We start from the raw sequence: 23518 nt of genomic DNA, 5'->3' as shown, positions 1-23518 counted from the left end.
TGTAAAAACACTAATATGAGGCTATTTTTTGTACCAAAGGAGGCAACAAAAGGTTAGTATATAAAAACTGCAAACATAATACCCTATCAGGTAGCATCTCAGCTCTTGAATATTTCTCATTAATCTAAACTTTGCAGATCACTGTTGCAAAATCAGCAAGAATATTTTTATGCCTTCGCACACAACCTAATTGAATTGTTCCTTTATTTAGTCTTCTACTAGTACCATTTTATGAAATTGAACTGAATGATGTCAAGCTTAAGAGAGAGATGTGAAACTAAATTAGGCAACACATTGCAATCACTAGTTGCCATCAAATGGTCACTGCCCTGAGTAGGCATTGGAGCCATAAAAGATTTGCAGCTGGTCGGCACTTTTGAAAAATCCAATTACTTCTTTAAAAATGTAAACATGTATTTGAGTAAGTATCATTTAGAAACAGTTCAGAAAAGTACTGCTACCAAGTAATTCTGTAACACTCTAGTCTATAGAGAGCACAACACCTTTACAGAAAGTTTCTTAAGAGCACCATATAAAAGTTCACTTTGTAAGGACATTCCTAAATAGCCTCTAATTGCAGATCAAAACTAGCCTATACGGAGCAGCAGCTGTTCTAAAACATGGGCTGTTAAGTCCTGCACATATTCCAACCTGACATCAGTTTGAAAGGACATTCCTGCTTAGATAAGAAACACAGAAGTAGGGCAAAAGCAACAGTTGTGAATGACTATGAAACCGCGTCAGGGGAAGTTCAGGTTGGACATTAGGAAAAGGTTCTTCACTAAGAGGGTGGTCGGTCACTGGAACAGGGTCCCCAGGGAAAGTGGTCATGGCACCAAGCCTTCAGAGTTCAAGGAGCATCTGGACAACGCTCTTAGTCACATGCTTTAGTTTTAGGTAGTCCTGCATGGAGCAGGGAGTTGGACTTGATGATCCTTATAGGTCCCTTCCAACTTGAGATATTCTATGATTCTATGAGTGCAATTCAAACTACTTAGCAATCCAAGGAAAAAAAAAAACCTGCCCTTTCCTTATGGCAGATTCACTGCTATTTCCAACTCAAATCACGGATTTTCAAAGCAAGTAATGTCTTTGAAGTCCGCTTTTTCACACCTATCAACTCCACAAGCTGCACGCATCCTCCTTGACATTTCAAAATTACACCGGTTTTGCCTCACTATCTGAGCCCAAATTAGATAAGTTAAATAACCAAGTTTAAGATACATAATTTTACCAAACCTGCTGTAAAAATAAAAAAAATAGTATGGTAGTTACCCAGGTGATTATTTCATACTAATAAAACAGGTTTAGAAAAAGAAGGTTTACCTAGATCTTACTCTCTATCTGTAAAAATCGGATACCTCAAAATATAAATTTCACAGTAATAGCTAGATATGAAAAAAAACTTGTGGTGAAAAGTTGGCATATGGTAAAAAAAATATTTTGATTAATTTTTGTACTCAGGAAATCGAGATTTTCTTTAAAACCTTCCAGTTAGATCCGTATCTGTGCTGGGCAGACTGTGGGAGAGCTGCATTAGGACCTAACACACTGCTACAGAAATACTGATAATGAAATTTTAATTAGGGAAATAGACAATGTATAATGAAAGCTGTTAAAAAAAGATGTAGAGCCTCTATCTTTTGACACTTCAACTGCTGCAACAGGAGTTTGTAAAATGGCCAGTGAGCAGGTACATATGCAGTAGCTGACTGTCACTACTGTCTACAGGGTGTTGACAGGTTTTCACACCTCCAAAGGCAAGATCAAGCCCCTAGCTCTTGCCCTGGAGTTTGATGGGAGTACACATCTTGAGGCATAGTCTGACCTTGTGCCCCCACCAACCCTCAAACAGCCAGGGCCTGCATAAAAGCTAAATTCTTGTTGAAGTTAAACTCTGTTCCTTCTGTTCACATCAAGTAATACTTGCCTGTGATTAAGAGTGCCAGACATGCTCTGCCACATGTAAACTCATGCAAAAATAGGAAGTATGCTAAAACCAGTAGTCCTTCCTTGTCATTCAGCATTACTACCAGTCTCTCCACTCTTCTGTCCCAAAGTATTTGAAGTCACCTATGCCTCACTATATAGCATTCAAGCAAACATTACACACAGTGGAGTCAAGGTTGAAACAAGAGGTTGCTAATTCATACGCTGATTATGCACACACACAGCTCCATGAAGCACTGAAACAACTGTAACAGTTAAATGTGTTTCCAATTCTATCATAAATCAAGGCTCTAGAACAGTTATACTTCATATAAAATATTAGCGCTCTAACAATAGATATCTCTGAAAATGAGTGATATTAGACCTTTTGTAGTTCTGTGAAATATACGTTTCCTTCCCCTAAAGCTATTACCCAATACTTTTATTTGGGGAAACTGTTTGGAGATGTTAAAAAAAAAAAAGGGGGTGGGGGAGTACATCTGCTACACATCAGTGTGGCAAACCAACACAACCACGAGTCACAAAATGCAATTTAAATGCTAATAAAAGTTACAAAGTTTGCGTATAAGCTTTAATTCTGCCTCTGGAGTACAGCATAGTGCAAACTTACAGTGGACCCAGAAGACATCAGAAAGACCAGACAGAGGATCTATTCTCTGAAAGAAGAATAATTTGCTTCTTTGTAAATGCCTGATGCGCTGGATAGCTGGGAAAGAAAGGAGAAGACAGACAAAAAAATAGGGAGACCTGCGTCTTCCCTTAAGCTTAAAGCAGCCATTTACTTACAGATAACTGGAGTATCATCAATGACACAGATTTCTAATTGTGACCTGGATAATCATGAAGACAGCTGTGTCAGTCCTCCTTACCCACTAACTCCTCTTCACAGCTGGACTAAGACTTCCCAGGATCATCTCACTAAATAGCATAAGGCATCTGTGGAAATGGGGACAGGACATAGGCTAGTGACAAGGAGCACGGTACTTTTCAGAGGAAGACTAGACATTAATACTCACAGTAAGAACACCATCCACCATTTGGCAAAAGAAGATATGCCTATTTAAGGGATTTGGCGTTGGATGGATTGTGCTGTTTGTTATTTCTGTTTCACAGTAACCCTTGAGTATATTGAGGCAGTTGCAGGGCTCTTCTTGGTTCAGACCCAGGATATGGTGCCCCAAGGGAGCTTCAAGACTGCTGCCTGGGTGGCTTGCTAATGTACACCACGCTCCAGTCATTCTCTAATCCCTGTGTTGAAGACTGGAAGTCAGCGCCAAACACAGCTTTGACAACTTTTAGCCCTATCTGGGGGTTTCCTCAGATTAGGGAGACCAGAAGTGTTTATTTTCTTGCTATCCGAGTATTGCAAAACCAGTCAAGAAGGACAAGAATGCCACAGAGGGATTTCAAACTTTTCTCATCAATATGTTCTCTTTCAAAACCAGAGTATTTCCCTTATAATAGTAGAATTTTGAAGAAAGCATCATCCTGTATCCAATGACATAACCAAATGAGCTAGGCTTTTTTTGGGGGGGATCAATTAGCATCTAGGAGTATCTCACCTATACATTAGAATATACATAGTTATTTGATTTCAGGGAAGAAAAAAATTACTTTACAGAAGTCTGTCCTCTCCACTTTTTTTTCTCTCTTTCCTATCCTACTTATTATTAATGTCATCTCAGGCCTACCTTATTATTTGTAGCAGGGTACCAGTCAGACACTACAGCCACAAAACAAGGTCCCTTTGTGATAGGCACCATCACAAACATAAGCAGCTAACTTCTCTTCCAACAAGCTTACAAACTTGAAGTATAAAACATTCTAGATCAGGTGGACAAAGCGAGCAGAGGGTGATAGCATGGTTCATGTAACAAGCAATAGTGACAACTGAATTTTGTTCTGCATGGAAAGGACATATTCAAGGAGGGTAATTAATGCCTTATGGTTTTTGCCAGTCCTATCTTTCTAATTAATAAAAGTTAAATTTCCAAAGAACACCGTACTCTAAACATGCACTTTCTAAACTCTATGGCTCTGTATTAGGTCACCCTGCAGCAAGTAATTCTCAAAATAAAAGCACTTTGGAAATGTGTTCTTTAACAGCTGCTTGCTGGTAGTCACCATAAAGAAACTAAAAATGGTTTGGTTTGCAGAAGGAAACGTTTGCCTCCTTTTCCAAAGGAGACCTTTTCCAAAGGAGACCTTTTCCAAAGGAGACCTTTTCCTCTAGCTTGTGTTGGTACCCGTTAATTAGAAAAATAAAAAAACCTATTTGAAATGCCATAATCACTTAAAAATCACTTTGAAGAAAGTTACTTTGTAGTAACTTTGTGTAACAGGGATCAATCCTGCTTTTCAATATTAAAAAGGAAAAAAAAAAAAACCCCACATGAAAACCAAAATACCTTCCATGACAAGTTACTATGCCCACTCAAATGTTAAGACTTACCAAGTATCATACAAAGTTAAATACCGCTGAGTTAAAGCATTTTCATTTCTCTTATGGCCTTTTTCTTCTCATATGTCTTCCCAACTAGTAATTTCTGAACACTTGTACCTTCTTTGTCAACTTGAACCTCATATCCCGGCTTTTCCCACTCTAAAGAGCAACCCTCAGACAAACTCAGTACTAAACTCACCCATCAGTTGAAATGCCAAAGAATAGATTGTTTTGCTGCTTGTTGTAGCCTTTTATTTCCTCCCATTTGATTAGAAATACTTAATTAGTGCTAATTAAGTACTTTGTAGCTTGGGTGTAAGTTTTTATAGAAATGTACATTTCTGCTAATACTTCAACAAGAGAAAAATACGATGATGAAAACACCAAACAGCACACTGACAAGGAAAAAAAATACATGTTTTCTACCCTAACTGAGAACATGGATACAGCTGAAGACTGAAGCAGTTTATACTTTGCAGCCAACATATCCTTAAGCAGCTCTGCCTGTGCTCCGAATTTGCTGTTGTTCTAGAGCCTGAACTTTAAACCACAACTGACTCCATCTAAGTGGAAAACAGCTCTGTGGGTGTTGCACATTTACCTTGGTATTATTATTGTCATCTTTATCTTACCTCTGTGCCTGGGTCCAGCCAGACTATCCTAAATCCAGCACTGTATTAAAAAAGAAATTAGAAGCCAAAATGGATTTCTATCCTACTTCAGTACCTTTCAATTATTAGATTAGCCCTGTAGTGGGTAATCAGGTAAGTACCTGAAACTAAAACAGTAAATACAAGGCCATAAACTAAAACAACCCTGAGGCTACTTTAAATAGCTGTGATCCCCGAGAAGGAGCTGCACTATCTCAGCTGCCTACAAATTAGCACAAAGGAGAAAGAATTTCCCCTAATGATTTCTTCACTTCACCTGGTTGCTGAATATAAAACTCATTATCCAAGGCTTCAGCTCTCTGCTTCAGCCAATCTTAAGGCTAAATTTTACAGCCATCATGGACCAAAGCAGACCTTCCTTATTAGGTGATCTCCATTATGTATTTCATCAGATGATGAGTAGGTTATCCAACTTGAGAGAAGTGATTCGTACTAAATAAAGCTACTATATGCACTTTTAAAGTTCACTTCATTCTGAATTTCTCTTCCTCCTCCTGAACTCTAGTCCAGTAATTTTAAGTGAACAAATTCTTAAAGACATCAATGAAAATATGTATTACTAAGCAGTCTTCCTTTTGAAATAGTGATGAAGTGTTTGTGATGGAGAAAATTCCTCTCCAAACCTAATTCATATACTCTAAGCATAGATTTGAGGAATGCCGAGCCTAAAAAAAAATTAGTCTACAAACTTCAGTGTGTGAATAATGATGCAAACCCAGCAAAGCTAGTTAATTTACTCTATGCAGCAATGAAAATAGAAATGAGGTCCATCACATACTCTGCCAAGTCCTATGTTACAGAGTCCTCAAGTGTATCACAATAGATAGAACTTCGGCACAATTCAAATTTTATTTCTATTTAAATAGAATTTTAATGCAAGTTGGGAAGTGAATGAGCAACCTTATCTAAGCACATTTGACTACTACAACTATATATGTCATACACTACCTATTATGTGAAGAACAGAAATTCTCCTCAAGAAATCAAAGTTTTTCATAATATTCTGTGGCTCATAAATACCTTTTGACACTTCCATTTTGGTAATATTTAGTGCTCATCTTTGTAATATTTATTAGTGATAAAAAAAATCTAATGTATTTCCTCCTTAGCTCATCTTTTTCCACAGTAACTACATTTTAGCAATGGTTCTTATTAATCCCTATCTTTCCTTACAAATAATCTCAATTATATTTCCATTTCTTTGTAAGTTAACACTAGCTGCCCATATTCATCTTTAATATGAACGGAATATACAGGCATACAACACAGAAAACCAGATTACTTCATACTACTACACAACTGCTTAAAAACATATTTACATGTCAGCAATATTACTGTTTTTTCACAAAAAGAGAAAAATTTATTTAATCTATTGGGAGGACGTCTATGGCTTGTTGGGAACTTCTATATTCCCTATGTTTTACATCTGTTTTTCCTATGTATGGAGAATTTACGTGACTGTATTCTCCCTTCCCCTTGTTTAAATAACTTTATATCTCACTCATAAAAGAAGTAGCCATTTCTTTCAAGAAGGCTGTTGAAACAGTATTGTTATAAAGACATTCATCACCTCTTTTCCATTGAAAAAAGTCATGTTAATGCTTGATTATGCAAATTTAGTCTTGGAAAGTACCAGAGCAAGTGAACCTTGATAAATATAAAAAAATGTGGGAGAACTGTCCATTACTGAAGGGCAGGTTTTATACTGCTGTGTTGGTATCCTGATATTAAGTTCAGAAACTGCACTTGGAGTTGTGCTGTCTGCACCAGAACTACCAAACAGCATTATAATGTTTTCCCAAATTTGCTTTTTGAGAGCAATTCAGAAGGCAATTTTATTATTTGATAAGATGTCCATCACTAAATTCGCCTAAACACACATACAGACACCCCTCCCAAACACGCACACATGCACTCACATTGATTTTACAAAAGTCTCCTTTTCTTTAAGCAAGTAGTCACAACACTGAAAATATTCTCCTATGTGTTCACTGATTATTCTTAAATGATTTGTCACCACTCTGCCACTCATAGGAGATGGTTATTTCATTCTTCTGAGAAGCTATGTTCAAAAGCAGCTAGATGATGATGGTGGTGTGATATAAATTTCAATAGAAAAATGCATTGTTCATCCGTATAGCAGTCCATCCTGAGAAACTTCCACTGACAAATTCTTGCTGTTTTCCATCGGTCATGGAGTTCCCATCAATAAATAGAAGGTCAGTGCAACAATGAGAAGCAAGCAGAATGGAGAGGAGAAGGTCTGATAGGCAGCTGATGGCATGAAAATATCTTCGTACTTGTAAATACTGACAACACGCTCTGATACGGGTGGTGAGTCTATATCATGACGAGTTATAGAACCTTTAATAGGTAGGGGCAGAAAGAAATAATGTCAGATGCATTTTTTCTATTACTCTACCAAAGAAACAGGTAGAAAGCCAAGTAATTTTCAAATCTGCAGGAGCATGCAATATTACGCTGTCAGAGAGTAGGGTCATTTCTCCGCTTTCTGAAATTAAAATTCTGAATAAAACAAATGAAATTCAAGTAAACAATAAACATCCTTCAAAGGAATTCAGAACTTATAGTTACGAATTATCCTTACCTAAATTTAGCTTTGGGGAGAGGGAATAACTGCATAGTGAAGAAAACATGACATGTAGTACTCTGCTATTTATCTCGTCTTCCTTTTAATCTGTTTTTAAGCCTCATGCTGCCAGAATTTTAGTTCATTAAAAAAAAGGGGGTCTAGTAAGAATAATGCCATTGAAAGACATTTCTCAATTTTGGCACTCCAGTTCTGTCAGAAGCATGGAAATCAACTTACCCTGAATTGCTGGACCCCAAGCAAACAGATAGTACCAACTCAAGTGCAGATCTACAATGGTTTCCTCTCGGGGAACATATACAGGACGCTTGAATCTACATGTTACACGATTGTTTTCAAAAACCCCTTCTTCATCTCTAGCAGGATTTCTCTGGATTTCTTTAGCCCACTGACCGACATTATAGAAGTGCTGTATTCGGACTCTTCCGTTATCATCATGAACACAAGCCATGACATCATCTCCTCCCTACGTGGTAAAAACATATTGGTAGAAGGAAAACAAAAGTGTCACAAATTTATTTATTTATCTATATAATTTTAATTATTGAAAACCAATCAAGACCTGGGGCTCTCGTTCCCTTTTTCTAAGTTACATATACAGAAATATTTGTTTCCCTAATAATATGTCAATTAACCAGATTGAACAGCATAAAGTGGATAGTAATATTTACTTACCCTTACTATCTCTGAATTCTCTTTTGGATCTTTCTAAGAGTTATTTTACCTAACAAATGTAAGATATTTGTAAGACATGATATCACCCTGACATCACACAATTAATTGATCAGTGGAAGGCTGTTTTCTTCTGTAATTTGTGAAGTTGTGGGATCCTGCTTCATAAAAACTGACAGTCTTGAATCCTTGATGTGTACAAAATCCACTGCATGGACAGAAAACCAATACAATTTAGTAAAATAGAGGAGGTGAATCTGCTAAATCTTGGCAAATAATAACATAAATTACAGTCTGTCTTTTCTAATCTCTTTTCATGTTCACTTAAGAGAACATCACTTATGTCTCTTAAGAGAAAATGAAAAATGTTCAGCAAATAGTAACAGAATACAGGACACCATAAGATACAAGGAAAGAGTAAGCGACATGTGCTTCTTCACATATCATAAACAGCCACCAAGCAATACAATGAAGCAAAGAAACAACGGACAGAAGGAAGTGCAAGACAATTGTTTGTAGAGGTCATTTGTAGGAATATTAACCCAGTTGCTAGAACAGTTACTCAAGGTCACTGCCAAAGTGGTAGAGCACTGCATTACTCTGGGATTAGCTTTAATTTTAGGAGTACTATCTCATAGAAGCCTTAGTATGAGGAACCATTAAAACACTTTGCAAATTGGAGGAAGGGCATTTTACTGAACACCACTGCCACAGGTATCGGCACCACATTAAGTATAGATCCTACTTCTCCAATACTAATCTTTCTGATACGTCATGCTGATGATAGACAATGATGCTTGCTACTGTGATCATCTCTGAGTTCTTTGTTATAGGGAAAGGAGAGAAAAAGGGTGCAGTTCAGCTCGCTGGGAATATTGCTATGTGGATTTGTAAAAGATGTGCTGAAAGTGAGGAAAAAAGGGGACAACTAGGTAACACATAAAACACATGCTTGAACAGTTTCTGCACCTCGGTGCTGCTGCAGGCAACCTTGCCACCTTCTGTCTTGAGCCTATCCTTGCTCTCCATAACTTATTTTCCAAGTTTAATTTTTGTACATCTGAGTACAAATCCCTCATTCTTAAGCACAGAGTCAAAAATAAAGCTGTTTTCACATAGAAAAAAATAAAAAGGAAAGAAAAAAGTATTCTGAATCTCAATTAATAGAATGATATTATAAAATCCTGCCTAGGCACAAAAACCTGCAAGTGGAAATGTTATTTGAGACAAAGAAATAGGTCACAGGACTTAAAGAAAAAAAATCTATTGAGGACACAAAATAGCTTTTTTTCCTGAACTTCTGTAGCTATCCAGGCCACACCGTTTTGCTTAGGGCCTCCAAGGTACAGCCCACTTCCCACAGTCAAGCTGTTTTGACCCAGAATCATTTTGCCATTACAACCTCTGTATCCCAGGACACCAAAACATCCTGAAAGTTATGAAAAAGGATGAAGTCAGCAGGGGAATGAGAGGAAGGCAAATGCTAGCTGGTTTAGTCCAGCTGTCTGATGGGCATTAGAACACATACACAGCAAATTTGGTAGCAAAATCTTTTACTTCACACATACTTTATTCTTCTTACCAGAAGCTAAGACCTAACGTGCTGCTTGGTGTGCCCAGGCTGAAACATAAGGGGTGCTTTCCAAGGGGTTGATGAGGTGCAGGTGGTGGGACCCTGGGATCTACTGCAGGTATATCAGAGTTACAAACTGGTAACACAATCTCCGATAGCTTGGGGCTAAATACTTAAACGGGCTGAGGTGCTTTGAAAACCCTGTTGAGTACTTGCATTTCCAGGCATCTAAACTCTTTCCAAAATTTTGCTGTAATACTGTTCCTCACAACATTAAAAACATAAACTGTTTCTTGTGGCGTGAACTGTTCTTTATGACACAAAAGGCTTCTATCTTTATTGTGTTTATTTATAGAGTCATATTAACACATGCATAGTAATGACTGAAAAGCACCTGCCCTCACTTTTTCTTTCTATTTCTCATTTTGGGTCTGATAAAAACGTTGTTAAGTCAGTGCGAGTCTTCCCATTCGTTTTTGTGGGTCCTAGCCCAGGAGGTCTAAATTCTGTATTTTTTCAGACTACTGCTTACAACTGTACAAGAAACAGTCCTGTCCTCTGACTTGTGATTTAGGACATAGGCTTAGTATTGTTTTATATACTTAGGAGTGTTTCTGTATACAAACATCTACATTAAGAACTGCATTTTAATCCTAAACATTTTACCAAGGATCACAGACAAAACATCATTGCATAAGTTGTCTATTGGTCAGGTTTTTTAAAGTTTGCACAGTACATGCTCCGATTTTGCTCACTGAAACACAATGAAAAGCGAAGCTTTTGAATTAGAAAGTAAGGACAGGAATAAGCATAAAACCAAACCAAATAAAATCCAGCAGAGATAGAAGAAGAAAATTTTACAAGACTGCTTTCCAGGATATGTCTGTTTAAATTAGCAGGAGTCATTTATCACACATTTGTGGCTTCCCTGGAACAACACACAGGTATGAAAGAAACAAAAAGATATCCAAAGTTTAACGGTGAAAGCTAGATTTATATCACTGAGAGACAGCTGATTTACAGAAGAATAAAATTATTTGCTATTTCGTTTCTGGTGTGCCTTTTGTCCAAGTAACACTGGCACAAAGCACGACAGAACATTTCCATGTGAATTGGCTTATCCCTGAGGGCTTTTCTAATAAAAAGGCAAAAAGCTAATGACGTTTGGACATTCAAAGCTGAACCAAAACACGGTTGTAATTCTCAGAGAAGAAGGGAAAAGACATATTAGGAAGGATGAGGTAGTAGGCCTGCCTTCTGCTCCCAGGCTGGCTACGAAATGGTGCTTTGTCTTCAGCAAGTCAGTTTTTCCTGACCATTTACTTAAACCATTTACATCCTAGCATGTAAAAGTATGCACACTGTCAACATGAAGAACCGTACATGTCTTACCATTTTCTTGTCTGAGGAAAATCCCACTGCCACCCAGCCATCAGTGTCGGCACTCAGCTCAAATTCAACATCAGCTCCTATTCTACGGTAACTTAGAAAGTAGTCACAGGTCTCTGCATTGCATCCAGGTTTACCATATCTAAATGGAATTGGAAATATATGTAACTTTTCCTTGCAATTTCCTGCTATGGAACTTAATTACGTTTCTGCAAGAAAAAACTGAAAGAATGCATGCTATGTTATGCTATACACAAAGTACCATTAATTAAGTGTTTGCAATTATTACCTTTTTAGTGTAAGAATGTGTAGTATTTAAACATTGCAGCAAGCAATTAATTACACACAGTATCCCTCTGTTGACCTTCCTAGCCCCGGTTTTGTAAGTGCGTGCTTCATGAAAACACAAGAAACGTGAAATAACTGTAGGTCCATAACTATGACGTACATCCTTAAATATTTTAGTTTCCTCAAGTGATATTGTCCACAACTACAAAGTATGTTCTCAAATAATAATCATTTATTAAATTAATGTGGAACGTTTACCAAAGTCTCCAATCTGATCAGTCAGCATTTGCAAATATAAAGCTATCTGTACTCTTGTATCAGACTGACCTGAAGCATCCCTTGGTTTTCCCACAGTCATCTACTCTGATTTTTGCAAATGGATCCACAGGAGGAGCAGTAGGGAAAGGATAACCTGTATGATCAGAACAAATCATTACTAAATAAAATACAAGGAATAAAAATCAATAATACTAAAGAGAAAGGGTTCCCATAGCATTTACTTTGCCTGCTGGTAACTGAGCTGTTCAGATGAGGGACTACTTTGTCACATACACAATCCCTTGCTCAGACAGTCCTAGGTCCAGGTACCAAAGCAACACTGATAACTGGAAACAAATTTTTTCTCAGTTTGCCTACATTCGTCAAGAAGGGAGAAGGGTGCTGGAGCATGGCTTTGCTACACCAAGGGCAAAAGTTAACTTAAGGCAGCAGGAACACGGAATAGTGCAGTCAACTAACAATTAGGGATCTCCGCTCAGCTATCCCTTTGTGCACTCTTACTAGCCTCAGGAAATCCATAAGGGAACTAAATCTGACTCCTTAGCCATAAATGAGAGTATTAAGTGTAAATGCAGGGCATCAGATTCAGAGCTGTAGGAATGGATACAGAAAGGACCTTATAATACATGCTCCATTAAGAAGTAAAATAAAACATGCATTGTAATAAAAGGTAACAGAGTATCAAAATGCAGAATTGTCTGCAGCGGTGACCTGCAATCACTTACGAGGTAAGACCCAGAAGAGCCGGACAATGAGAGTTATGACTCCAAGCAATTCCCTGTCTGCTGTACGATAGTACACCAAAGAGAAAGTGCGAACATTTGCAAACAGACCTTCTCTGTCTTGGCTTGTAGAAGTTTGTGTCCGTTGCACAAACACAGATATTTCAATAGGATGTTCTTTTACTTAGCCGACTGAAAAACAAAGTGCTAGTTGTGAAACTAGAAAATCCTCTGAAAGTGCTTCATTGAATGGGAAACACACGGGAATGTTTACTGTACACAACTTTAGGAACATGTAACCTTGGGAGCCCTGATTCGCTTTCCTAGATTTCTGACAATGCCAATGGAGAGACAAAGTATGCCGTAAACTGCAAATGACAGCCTCCGTTAATAGTATCAGGGGCCTGGGTAAATTAGCCAGCTTAAATGTATGAAGTGAGCAAAATTTCACTGCAGCCTGTAGCGGATCATCACCGAAAGACTGGCCACTGGACATCCTATCTTCTCACTTCTTCCTTCTTTTCAAATGCATCAAACAACCAGGTTTCAATGACGCCTAGCCACAAATCGGGAGTTTTAACGTTCTGCCATTTGTAACTCAAAAACCCACAAAAACCGGACACGACTACTGCATTTCTTACCACTTAAGACATCACAGGGCATTTCGAAAACCACAAAAACCGGGACTCCTTTTAAGTTAGCAGCCCGGAAAGCTTTTCACGAGGGGGTTTGCGCCTTGGAAGGCGAGCCGCCGCCGGCCGGCCCCGCTCAGCGGGACGGGGAGGGAGCCCGGCCCCGCGGCCGCCTCCCCGGCTCGGGCCGCAGCCCCGCGGCCCCCGGCCCCGCCGCCCGGCCTGGGCTGCCCCGACCACTGCCTGGAGGAGATGCCCGGGCCCGGGGGTGCCGCTGCGCCGCAGCCCGGCGGGGAGCGAGGCGCCAGCCCTGCGGAGGGCCCGGCCGCCGGGCAGGGCACCCGGGGCTCCCCGCGCACCCCGGCCCGGCCCCGGCCCCCGAGCGGCAGGGCTGGAGGCCGAAGATGGCGGCGGGCGCTGGCCTTCGTGCTGAACGCCGCCGCCGCCCGCCCGCCGGCGGGCCGCCTCCAACCGCCCGGCCCGGCCCTCCCTCCCCCGCGCCGAGCTCGCCCAGCGGCCGCCGCGCCCCTCCTGGCCCCGCCGCCGGCCCCCGGCCGCCGCACCCTCCTCGGAGAGGTAGCGCAGGTCGTAGAACTCGCTGGCGAAGGTGCCGTACGAGGAGTCGTGGTGAGGCCGCGCCGCCTCCTCGCCGTGCTCCCCGCCGCCCGCCTCCCGCCGCCCGCCGCCCTCCTCCGCCGGGCTGGCGGCGGAGCCGGCCAGGAGCAGCAGCAGCAACAGCCGCCGCCAAACGCCGCGGCTCCGCACCGCCATGGCGGCGGCGGCGGCGGCGGCGGGGCGGGGAGGCAGCGGCGGCGCCCGAGCGCGCCTCCTGCGCGGCCGCCCGCGGGCTCCTGCGCCGCCGCCGCCGGCGGAGCGAGGGAGGCGGAGGGAGGCGGAGGGGGGCGCCCGGCCCCGGGGACGGGCGGTGCCGGAGGGACGGGGCCGCGGGTGAGGGGGCGGTGTGGGAGGGCGTTTGGCGGAACAGGTGCAGGGGTGCGGTGTGCGTGGGGGGTGTGCGTGGGAGGCGTGGGGTGCGCGTGGGAGCAGTGTGCGTGGGCGGGGCGGTCCCCAGCCCCCTCCCGGGCGAAGCCCTGGCAGCACTGAGCCTCCCCGGCGGGACCGCTCCTTCGGGGCTGCAGGGCCGCCTTTCCCCGCGGCCCCCCAGCCCCACACCGGGAGCACCCCCCGGCCCACCCCACCCCACCCCACCCCACCCCACCCAGCAGCCACTCTGCCGCTGGGAGACCTTCTCCCGCCGGCCGGTGCCCCGCTCTCGGGGGGCAGCACCGGGCCGTCCCCGGCCGCCCCTGTGGCCTCGGTTCACCAAAACCTCTCAGCACGTGCTTCAAGAGGACGTGGTAACTCCTGCTCGGTGACTGCTGGGCGAGCTCACCTCTCCTTTTTTATTTTTAACGACTTCTGAGACGGGACTGAAGGCGCAGCGCGACTTTACATTCGTTTCAGGTAAAGCCCCAGACTAGCGAGCGCTCGCTATCTGATCGCGTGTTCTTGATTTGTATTTTATGCAATGTAACTGCAGCGGTACGAATATGCTGGAAGCCTGGCAGAACTGAAAGAAAGCCCAGCTCGTGCCACCCCAGCCTTGCCTGGACTCTTGTCGCTGACGCTGGACTTGCAGCTAGGCGTTACGGATACGTGTGCGTTCTCGCTGTGCCGTGGTATCTACGGGTTGATGGAGGAACAATGACCTTTTGTCCCCCATGTTCACTGAAGTGGCTCTTTTCTCGGGTTTGGATTGCCGTCTTCTGGTTATAATTTCTTTTTTAGATTGTTATGCATGGTTACACTCCCTCCTCTGAGAGTCTGGAAGAAAATTCAGCAAAACATCAGGGGGGAGGGAGGGAGAGAGAAGAAGACGCAGGAGTCGGCAATATTCTGAAAATTAAAATAACCCTCAACTTAAATCTTTTCTTTTTTAGTATCGATGACTGAACCCAGTTACTTTTTGATAGGGCACCAAGACTGCTCAAGACCTAGGCTGTGTTGGGGATAAGTTCATTCCCTTGGGCTGTGCGGTTGCTTGTAATACCAGAGTGTGCTCAGTTGCATGGAGTGCAGGACGTTAATTCACATCTCCACACTTTAGTCCAGTGGCGTAGCATGCTATCTCTCACTCCAAATAGAGAAGCAGCCACACAGAGGTAAAAAATAAGTTGCAAAAGCAGTTTCAATCGCATGCAAATTCAGCGTGTTCCATAGTAGCATATGGAAAAAGCTACGGGAGAGCAACACCAAGCTCAAATGCAAAATAATGAGTCCCCTCTTCCCACCTCGCTGAGCCTGGCAAACTTTACCAGGCCAGTGGAAAACAAGCAAACAAATGGCAATAGAAAAAAACCCTTATAAATCAGTCTAACACGGAAATAAGGCCGCAGCTTATTCTTTCTGGCAATAATCAACTCTGATGAAGGCCCCCCGGCTCCTTTTTGAAGCAGCTAGCCAAGGGTTGTGATGCCTGTGAAGAAGCATTTGCTCAGCAAGGGAACAGCTGTCAGCTGCATGCCGGTTTTTCCTCCCTGGAAACAGGCTTTAGCGCACTGCGATACAGGCCATGCTTCGCAGTAGTAGTAAACACTTAGGATATTTATCATGTATTGCTTGTACCTACATGACGCCTAGCATTTTAAATCTGACAGCTAAAATAACTGTCTGTGATTACAGTGGAGCTGCACTGATTTTCTAAGGTGAAGATATGGCTGACCCTGTTGCAGGTGCTTCCCTCCTGGTAAATACTTAAAAATTAAAATAACTCCAGACACCTTTTTTTTCCCCTAAAACCTCTTGTGTTTTCCTGAAAGTTGTCTCTATCACAGAAGTGGGTTGCTTATAGGAAGCAACGTCATATTGAGACTGGTGGAGCGCTAATGAGGACCTTCATTTTTCAGCAAACAGGAAGGTCTACACTGGAACTAATAGCACTGCCTGTGCGGCAGCAGTTCTGCAGGGAGGATCTTTATCTGGTCAAGTGGTTAAGGTTGCCATCAAAAGAAGCATTAGCAGAAAGAATCCAAACTGCAGTTGCATGAGCAGCCTTAATGCTCAAATGCCTATACTTTCTGAGTGCCATATTTTGCAGCTTGCACATGCTGGTAACGCCTTTTTTAGATGGGACATACACATGCTGCCTCGTCTATGAACCGCGTGTTGGAAGGCATCGCTGTCCTCTGGCAGCAGGAGTCCTCCTGCTTTTGGTGAATTAGAGATGTGGTCATTTCCACCACTTCTTGCACCATCACCTCCTGCCTCAGGGGAATCCAGCACCCAAATTCCCTGTACAATTAAAGTGGTTTCCTTAGCTTGGGCAATTCTCTGGTGCTAGTGCTCAGTCTGGCCGTGTCTTCCCAGAGCTGAAGACTGGGATTAACCCCAGCCATTCCTTGAGGCTTGATCCGTTTTATCTCTTGGCTCCCTTTGTCACCCAAAGTACACCTTTCTCCTGGAGGCTCACACATTTTGGGGTATTATTTGGACTAGAAATTAAAGCTTCAGGAACAAGTCATAGCTTACATAACAGATACTCAGAAAAAAGTCTTGTCTCAGAGTCTCTAACTGCGTTATTCAGGAGCGGCTGCAGCTCCCATACTGGGGTGGGGGGAAGAAGGTAAAACCCCACTAGTCATATAAGAGCGTGATCTGACTAAGGAAGAGAGGGGTGGGGAAAGGCAAGTGGTGCTGGCAGACCATTAAGTCTGGAATAACCTGAACCAGAATTTGTAATTCATATGCAGTTTTCTCAAACCCTTACCCCAATCTTGTTTAATATGATGAATGTATCTATTCTACCAGTAATTTCTCTTGGGCTTTCCTTTATTAAACAGCAATACAAATTTTAGAGATTGAGAAATTACTCTGATTTTGTTAATAGTCATTCATCCCGTGCTCTAGTCAACTACCTGTGACTCTACAGAAACATGCTTGCTGTGTTAGTTACTTAGACAAAGATATGGGAGAAAGTACACTAGGAATTTCTTGCAAGCAGAGCTTTTTCACAACGTTGTACAAAACTGATTGATGAAGGAAAAAGCATCAAATGCCAATTCATTAAGAATATCTCCTATGAGAAAAGTAAAACCTAAGTGATCACCTTAGAAAAACCAAAACACTATGGAGGGAAAAGATGTGTGCTGTTTCTGAAAGCTACTAAACAAAGAGATGAGTGAGGTTTTTGGAGGTATGGTACTGCTTCGGGTCTTCTGGAGAAAGGCAAGAAAATATAAACTGTAAATATGTTACCATCCAAATAAAAACTGCATTGGATCGTTAGATCATCTATTGCTCAGTGCTGGTAAATCTTTCTTTTTCTGCCTCCGCTGAGTTACGTATCTGGTCTTGCTCCAAGGGCAATCGTGTCTTTGCAGCCAATACTGCTCACAACAGCACTCTTTCTATAAAATTCATCTAATGTAGGAAAAAAGCAACGTCTCCAAGTTCTTTTCTGAAAGCTTAACGTCCACCGATCTAAAGACTAAGTCCAGCAGTCTTAGGCACTAAATCAGTGTGAGTTTTGCTTCAATAAGCACTATGGACCCTTCCCAAGGTATATTAAAACGGCAGCTTTTTTATTTTGTGTTGGTTTACATCAGGCAGCTCATGTCTTTTCTCCCAAGATTGCATTTTTTTTACCTCTCTGGCACTCTTTACTACCCCAGCATGAATACAGTGCTGGGAGGTAAATCTACCCTGAAAGCCAGATCTACCAGATGGTGGCACAACGTGCACCAGGAGGTTTTGGAGCAAAACTTTTCACATTTTTTTAAAAAGTCCTTGTTACAAAGAGGCTATTTATAGTGTTATTCTAATAAGGAGCCAAAACAGAGCAGCCTTTTATTAGAACTCGCAATAGAGGGCATTACACTGAGGCCTCCCTGTGCATAAATACCATTTACTTATTGTGCAAAAATTGGCCCAGAGAGCTGAAAAATTCAGCTCATATTAGCAAAGAGCTCATCTAGGTAGGAATGTTTTAAGGAGTGTAAGCAGTACTGGCAGAATTCAATTAATTCTGTGTGTGACAATGTAATTTCATCCTAATTAGTTAAGAACTTGGAAATAAGAAAAAAAAAAAAGAGCAAACCCTGTTCACTCAGGAGAGTCCATCCGAAGAGTTATGATAAAAGTTTTGTAAGTTCTGCCTGTTGGAAAACAGTCATTTAAAACAGCCTTTCCCCAGCCCAGACTCCGACCGCTCTGAGTCTATATAATAATAACAATAACAATAACAATAACAATAATAATAATAATGAATGCCCTTATCTTCCAGGTGAATGTAAGCAGGCAGGAGAAATCAGTAGAGAAGTTCTTTCTGGCTTGCTCCTCTTGCAGGGAAGTGGTTTTCCGTACGTCCTAACCGAGGCAGCTCCTGCCAAGGAACCGGGCGACCATGGGTTATGCCTTGTCCCCTCCTGGGTATAAGCTACAGGAGGGGAATGCTTTACTTCAAGCACCCCAGGGAAAAACTTCTGGATTAGGGGAGCTTGCTCTTTCTCCTGGGGATGTTGGAGCCCAGGCGAAGGGCAGCCCCAGACCCCAGGCTCCAAGGGACACGCGCCGAGTCTGGTTTTGGGCTGGAGCACCCCGGTCCCCCTCCGCTGCCCCCCAGCACCCAGAGCCCCCCGGCCCTGCTGGGCCCCTGCCCAGATACACACAGTGCCTCCTCCACACTTCTTTTTGGGCTCGGGTGGCAAGACGGGCTCGCTCTCATCCGCCAGCGGCACAACGCGCTGCATTACAGCTACAATATGGCTTTCTTCTTTCGAGGCAGGGGGAAGGCGAGCAGAGGCGGAGAGAGAAGAAACGGGGGAGAAAGAGGCGCGTTTCCCCCGGACGCGCCCCGTGCCCGTGCCTGCGCCGGGGGCTGCAGCCGGGGCGCTGGCGGCAGCCGCTGCCCGGGGCTGCCCTCCCGCCCGCTGCAGGGCGCCGTCCCCGCAGCGAGTCTCACCCGCCCGGCGGCACCGCCGCAGCCTCCCGCCGCGCTCGCCCGGCGGCTCCCGGGGCAATAGCACCCGCTGGCCGCCGAGGGGCTCCAAGTCACCGGCCTACAGCGAGCGCCCCGAACTGCTCCTGCCCGCCGAGGCGGCAAGAGGAGAAATGGGGCTTTTCCAGGCCCGCCAGCCCGACGGGGGGCGGGGGGGGGACGGGGACACTGCCCTGTCCAGGGACCCACGGTGCGCCTGGGGCCCGAGGGATGGACCCTTACAGCCAGCTCGGGGGAAGCTGGGGCAGCCAGGGTCATCCCTGGGCATCCTGCCTCTTACAGTCACTGGATACCTACGAACTGAATAGGTGTAAAACAGAATCACAGCATCACAGAATCACTAAGGTTGGAAAAGACCTGTAAGATCATCAAGTCCAACCTAAAACGTAGGAGTACGTATAAACCCACATATTTGTGAAAGCCATCGGCCGCTAGAGGAACGGGCTGAGCGAGATGGACACCCAAATGACTGAAAAACATTTGTGGGACCACAAGAGTCAGACTTCTCTGCATTTAAACAGCAGCGAGGTAAAGGCTTCTCGGGCAGAAGGGTGAGTTGCACAGCAGCGAGGGGAAATTGCAGCGCAAATTCTGGCCTTTGTCTCAGGCTTCTCTCTTTGCATGTCATTATCTAAAGGCACGTCCATATTCATTATCTGCACTCACCCGGATGGCAGAGAGAGTCAGGTGCACAAGTGGCTTCGCTGACTTTAAAACGATCTGTTCCCTTGTTCGCATTTGAAACAAGTGAAAGTCAGTTATACTGAAGGCTTTGGTTACCAAAGGGGTAATGAATCAAGAAGAGTTAAGCTTGGCAAAAGCCTCACTGCAGGCTTTGTTAATAGCCACGAGATGCATGAGAGTCTTTGAACCGGGGTGAACTAAGCATAAAACAATTCACTCTGATGTAGAAAAGATCCCATAGGGCTGCTAATGGCATAATAGCAGCAAACAACTTTGGAGAGCTTAGATATATTGTTTTGAAATGCTTTTAAACTAAGTTAAAAAAGAGAAATTTTTGATGTTTTAATTTGCTTGTTACTAATATTTAAATCAGCAAAGTCAGGTTTACTTCTCACAATGCCAATGAAGTCAAAGTTCAACATGGTTTATTTATCCAGAAATGCTAGAATACAGGAATATTTTATAAAACATGGTGTTATCAAACAAAATGAAACATTGTGTAATGGCCAAGATTCAGAAACACTTATACCAGTTAGTGTGGGGATAAAAACATCATATTTGAAGGTTGTTAAAGGAGAAGTTGCCTCCTTGAGAAAGGATCTCTAGCCACGTTACGTCTCTTGTTTCTACTAACCAGAAAGATTGTAGCATTGACAAATGGTTGGGATTTTCTTGTTAAGATCTTCATGTGACACCAGCAATAAATAATACTAAACTTATGTTTTCTTGTTTCTACTGCGCAACTACGTAATATATCCTAAGGTTACTTCAATGTTTTTCACACAGATGTTTACAAGGATAAACCTAATTAAAGAACAGGTATTTAACTGGCTTATCTTCATTTGGCAGTCAATGTACACGGAGGAAAGGTTTCCAACAGCCTAAGGTGTATGCTGTGCAATAACCCCTTCCCTTACACTTCAAATGATTATGAATTCTGAAGCCATTTCAGTATGTCAAGTCGATGCTTTTGAGTTTTGTTCTGATGCTGTTGCTATGCCAATCTGAGACAGGAAGACAGTCTTTACAGCATTGAAAACAGTGCTCATCAATGGGAAAAAAGGAAAATGGGGAAAAAAATTCAGACATCACTCTGGTAGTTGGAGAAAAAGCCAAACTCCCCTGGTCTGATGGCCAGTTCTCCCACATGTGCACAGGGCCCTCTCCCTGACGCTGTAAAATATTCATATATGTCAACACCCCCAAAATGTAGCAGCGGAGAGCAAAAAAGCACTAAGCTGAGGCTTTCTCACCACTCCTGACAGGCAGTTGCAGTGTTGCTGTGCTGGTACCCGGCGCCTTTACCAAGCTCAGGCAATGCTGGGGCGAGGTCCTTTTTCCACATGCGAATAGACATGCACAAACCCTGAACCCAAACCCAGGAAAAGCAGTTAAGCTGGTATTTGCTGCATGATGTAGACACTTTAAATCTGCCATCTGAGTTTTCTTCTGGACAGCCCCAAGAGAAGTTAGTTGGCCCATTCCCTTAGCCCTTTTCTACCCACATGCTGAAGGGAGACATCCCAGGTGGATAGTGCTGTACAACTGGCTGAGGAGTGCCGTGATTTCATTGTGCAGGCTCCGAGCGAAATGGTAACGGTCAGGCAGGGACTGCATGCCGTTATAGTCCCAGCTCCAGCAGCCCTTAAGGATGGAGTTAAAGTTGTGTGGCACTAGTGCTTGCGAAGCAGCACAGTGTTTTCCATCCATAGTAAACAATGCTGCTTCTTATGAAATGTCTCAGCATTTAGTTGGAGCATTTTTAGAAGCGTTCATGTTTGCTAAAACAACACAAAGCAAAAAACCCTCAACCTCATCTAAACTCTCGAGTAGGGAAGTATCAATATTGACAATATTTTCAAAGTGAATGTCAATAAAAGGGCTTCAGTTTTCTTATTTTCTTTAGGGAATCAGAGTTCTTGTTTGATTCTAGCATTTTGCTCAAACTCATGGCATAATACTGTTCTTATTGTATTCATATCTATTTTGTTTGTCATTATCCAAAGAGTTTAGCGGCATCAGAAAACGGAGTTTGGATACTTTGTTTAGTTGTATCCAGGGGAAATTTTGACTTTTCATTCCCCATTCGAAGGCAGTTCTCAAAACACGAGAATCTCCTATTTCTGACCAGCTCTTCTCTGAAGATCAGTCCGTGCTGCAGTTCAGGTTGCCGGCAGTCGCCCCAGCCCCCCCGCCCGCTTCCCTGCCCTCGCATGGTGACTCAGCTTCTAATGACACAACCACACATGAGATTTTCCACAGCACCTGTCCCATCTGACAGCTTGCAATGAATGAAAGCATTGAGCAATGTGTATTTTTATCTTCCCTCTTCTATTTGAACTCTACTTCGGGAGCAACTGTGAAAAGCATATTTAGCCACTTACTTACTTTTAAAAACTTGCACACATCCTTCCAGCTGTGGCCTCAGGCTTAAGAAAGGAACCTTCTTCAGAACTACAGCTAAGCAAAGTCACAATTTCTTAGTAGAAGACTATTTTCTGATTATGTTAAAGAAGGGACCCAGTAACATTTTGCATTTCTCATAAAGGAACCGGGAGACCTGTGTAGGCTTGAGATGCAGTATTGGTATGTCAACTTTGGGAGAAGGGAGCTCTTCCAGCTCTTCCACAGCACAGTAGTTTTAACAGAGAGCGTCATCCTGCCCCATTTCGCAAAGCAACACTGTTAAAGGTATTGCACCTAAAACATCTAGTGGGACAGCTGGCCATGGGTCTGAGGGACGCTCGCACGGACAGCGCGGGCTGTGCCAGCAACTGCTGGCTTAACAAGTGTGTAGGCAGGACCGCAAAAATAAACATTTCTGGTGCTTCCTTGATCCTTGTTTGAGCAATTGACCCTCACATCACTTCCCCTTTTCTTCACTGATTGTCCTCTATCTCATCTCCTTGTGCTGCTTCCCTTCTAACTGTTCCCATCCTGGGAGGGTTTGACAGGTACCTGACCCCAGGAGGGGGCTGGCAGAGGGCCTGAATGGATGCTGGGTGCTCTCTGTAAACCCTCAGCACATTCTCCTGCCCCAGAATTTCCTCTTCAGTCCTGGCAGTTCCTCCCTGCAAGCCCACCCGCTCCCTCCCACTGCTAGATCCCTGCGGGCAGGAAACCTTCTTCCTCTGGCTGCACGCGACCGTGACAGGCAGCAGCTCACCCGGCTGCCTCCTCCAGCTCAGCAGGTGCGCGGCTTAGCCAACAGAAATGGCAAGCGTATAACCTTTTAGCATACGAAACGGACAGCAAACCTCTGCTACCTAATGCTTGCATAGGCAAGAGCACGAGCATTTTGGTCCATTCTTCAAGTGCTTTCACTTCTCCACTTTCCAGGAGGAGTGGATACGATGACCATTTTGGGGGTGTGTGCAATGGACTGAACCTTTGGCTTTGCACACTCTGAAATAACAATTCCCATTTGCTCACGTCAGCTGCTGCTTACAGATCAGTCCTGCAAACCTCTGTGACTGGGCACTAGAGGATCAGTTCACTCACAGAGGACCGTATCATTCATTAGCCCTGACCAGGTTCATTGCTTTCTCTGGGGTGATGGGTGAGCAAGCTGGCTAGTTTCCTAACAAACGCAAGCACCTGAGGTCCGTA

General features: G+C 43.4%; 1 protein-coding gene across 1 annotated transcript; it reads right to left on the bottom strand.

The window, feature by feature from the left end:
• Positions 1–7255: 7255 nt before the first annotated feature.
• On the bottom strand, positions 7256–14001 carry FRRS1L (ferric chelate reductase 1 like). Its single transcript, XM_059815713.1, has 5 exons — positions 13794–14001; positions 11925–12009; positions 11313–11451; positions 7895–8141; positions 7256–7428 (listed from the first exon to the last, which is right to left on the bottom strand). The coding sequence occupies exons 1-5, from the start codon at positions 13999–14001 to the stop codon at positions 7256–7258; spliced, it is 852 nt and encodes a 283-aa protein (XP_059671696.1).
• Between the last annotated feature and the right edge of the window lie 9517 nt (positions 14002–23518).

This window comes from Gavia stellata, chromosome 3, assembly GCF_030936135.1.
Source record: "Gavia stellata isolate bGavSte3 chromosome 3, bGavSte3.hap2, whole genome shotgun sequence".
In the NCBI taxonomy this organism is placed as follows: Eukaryota; Metazoa; Chordata; class Aves; order Gaviiformes; family Gaviidae; genus Gavia; species Gavia stellata.
This window is presented reverse-complemented; position numbering and strand designations above follow the sequence as displayed.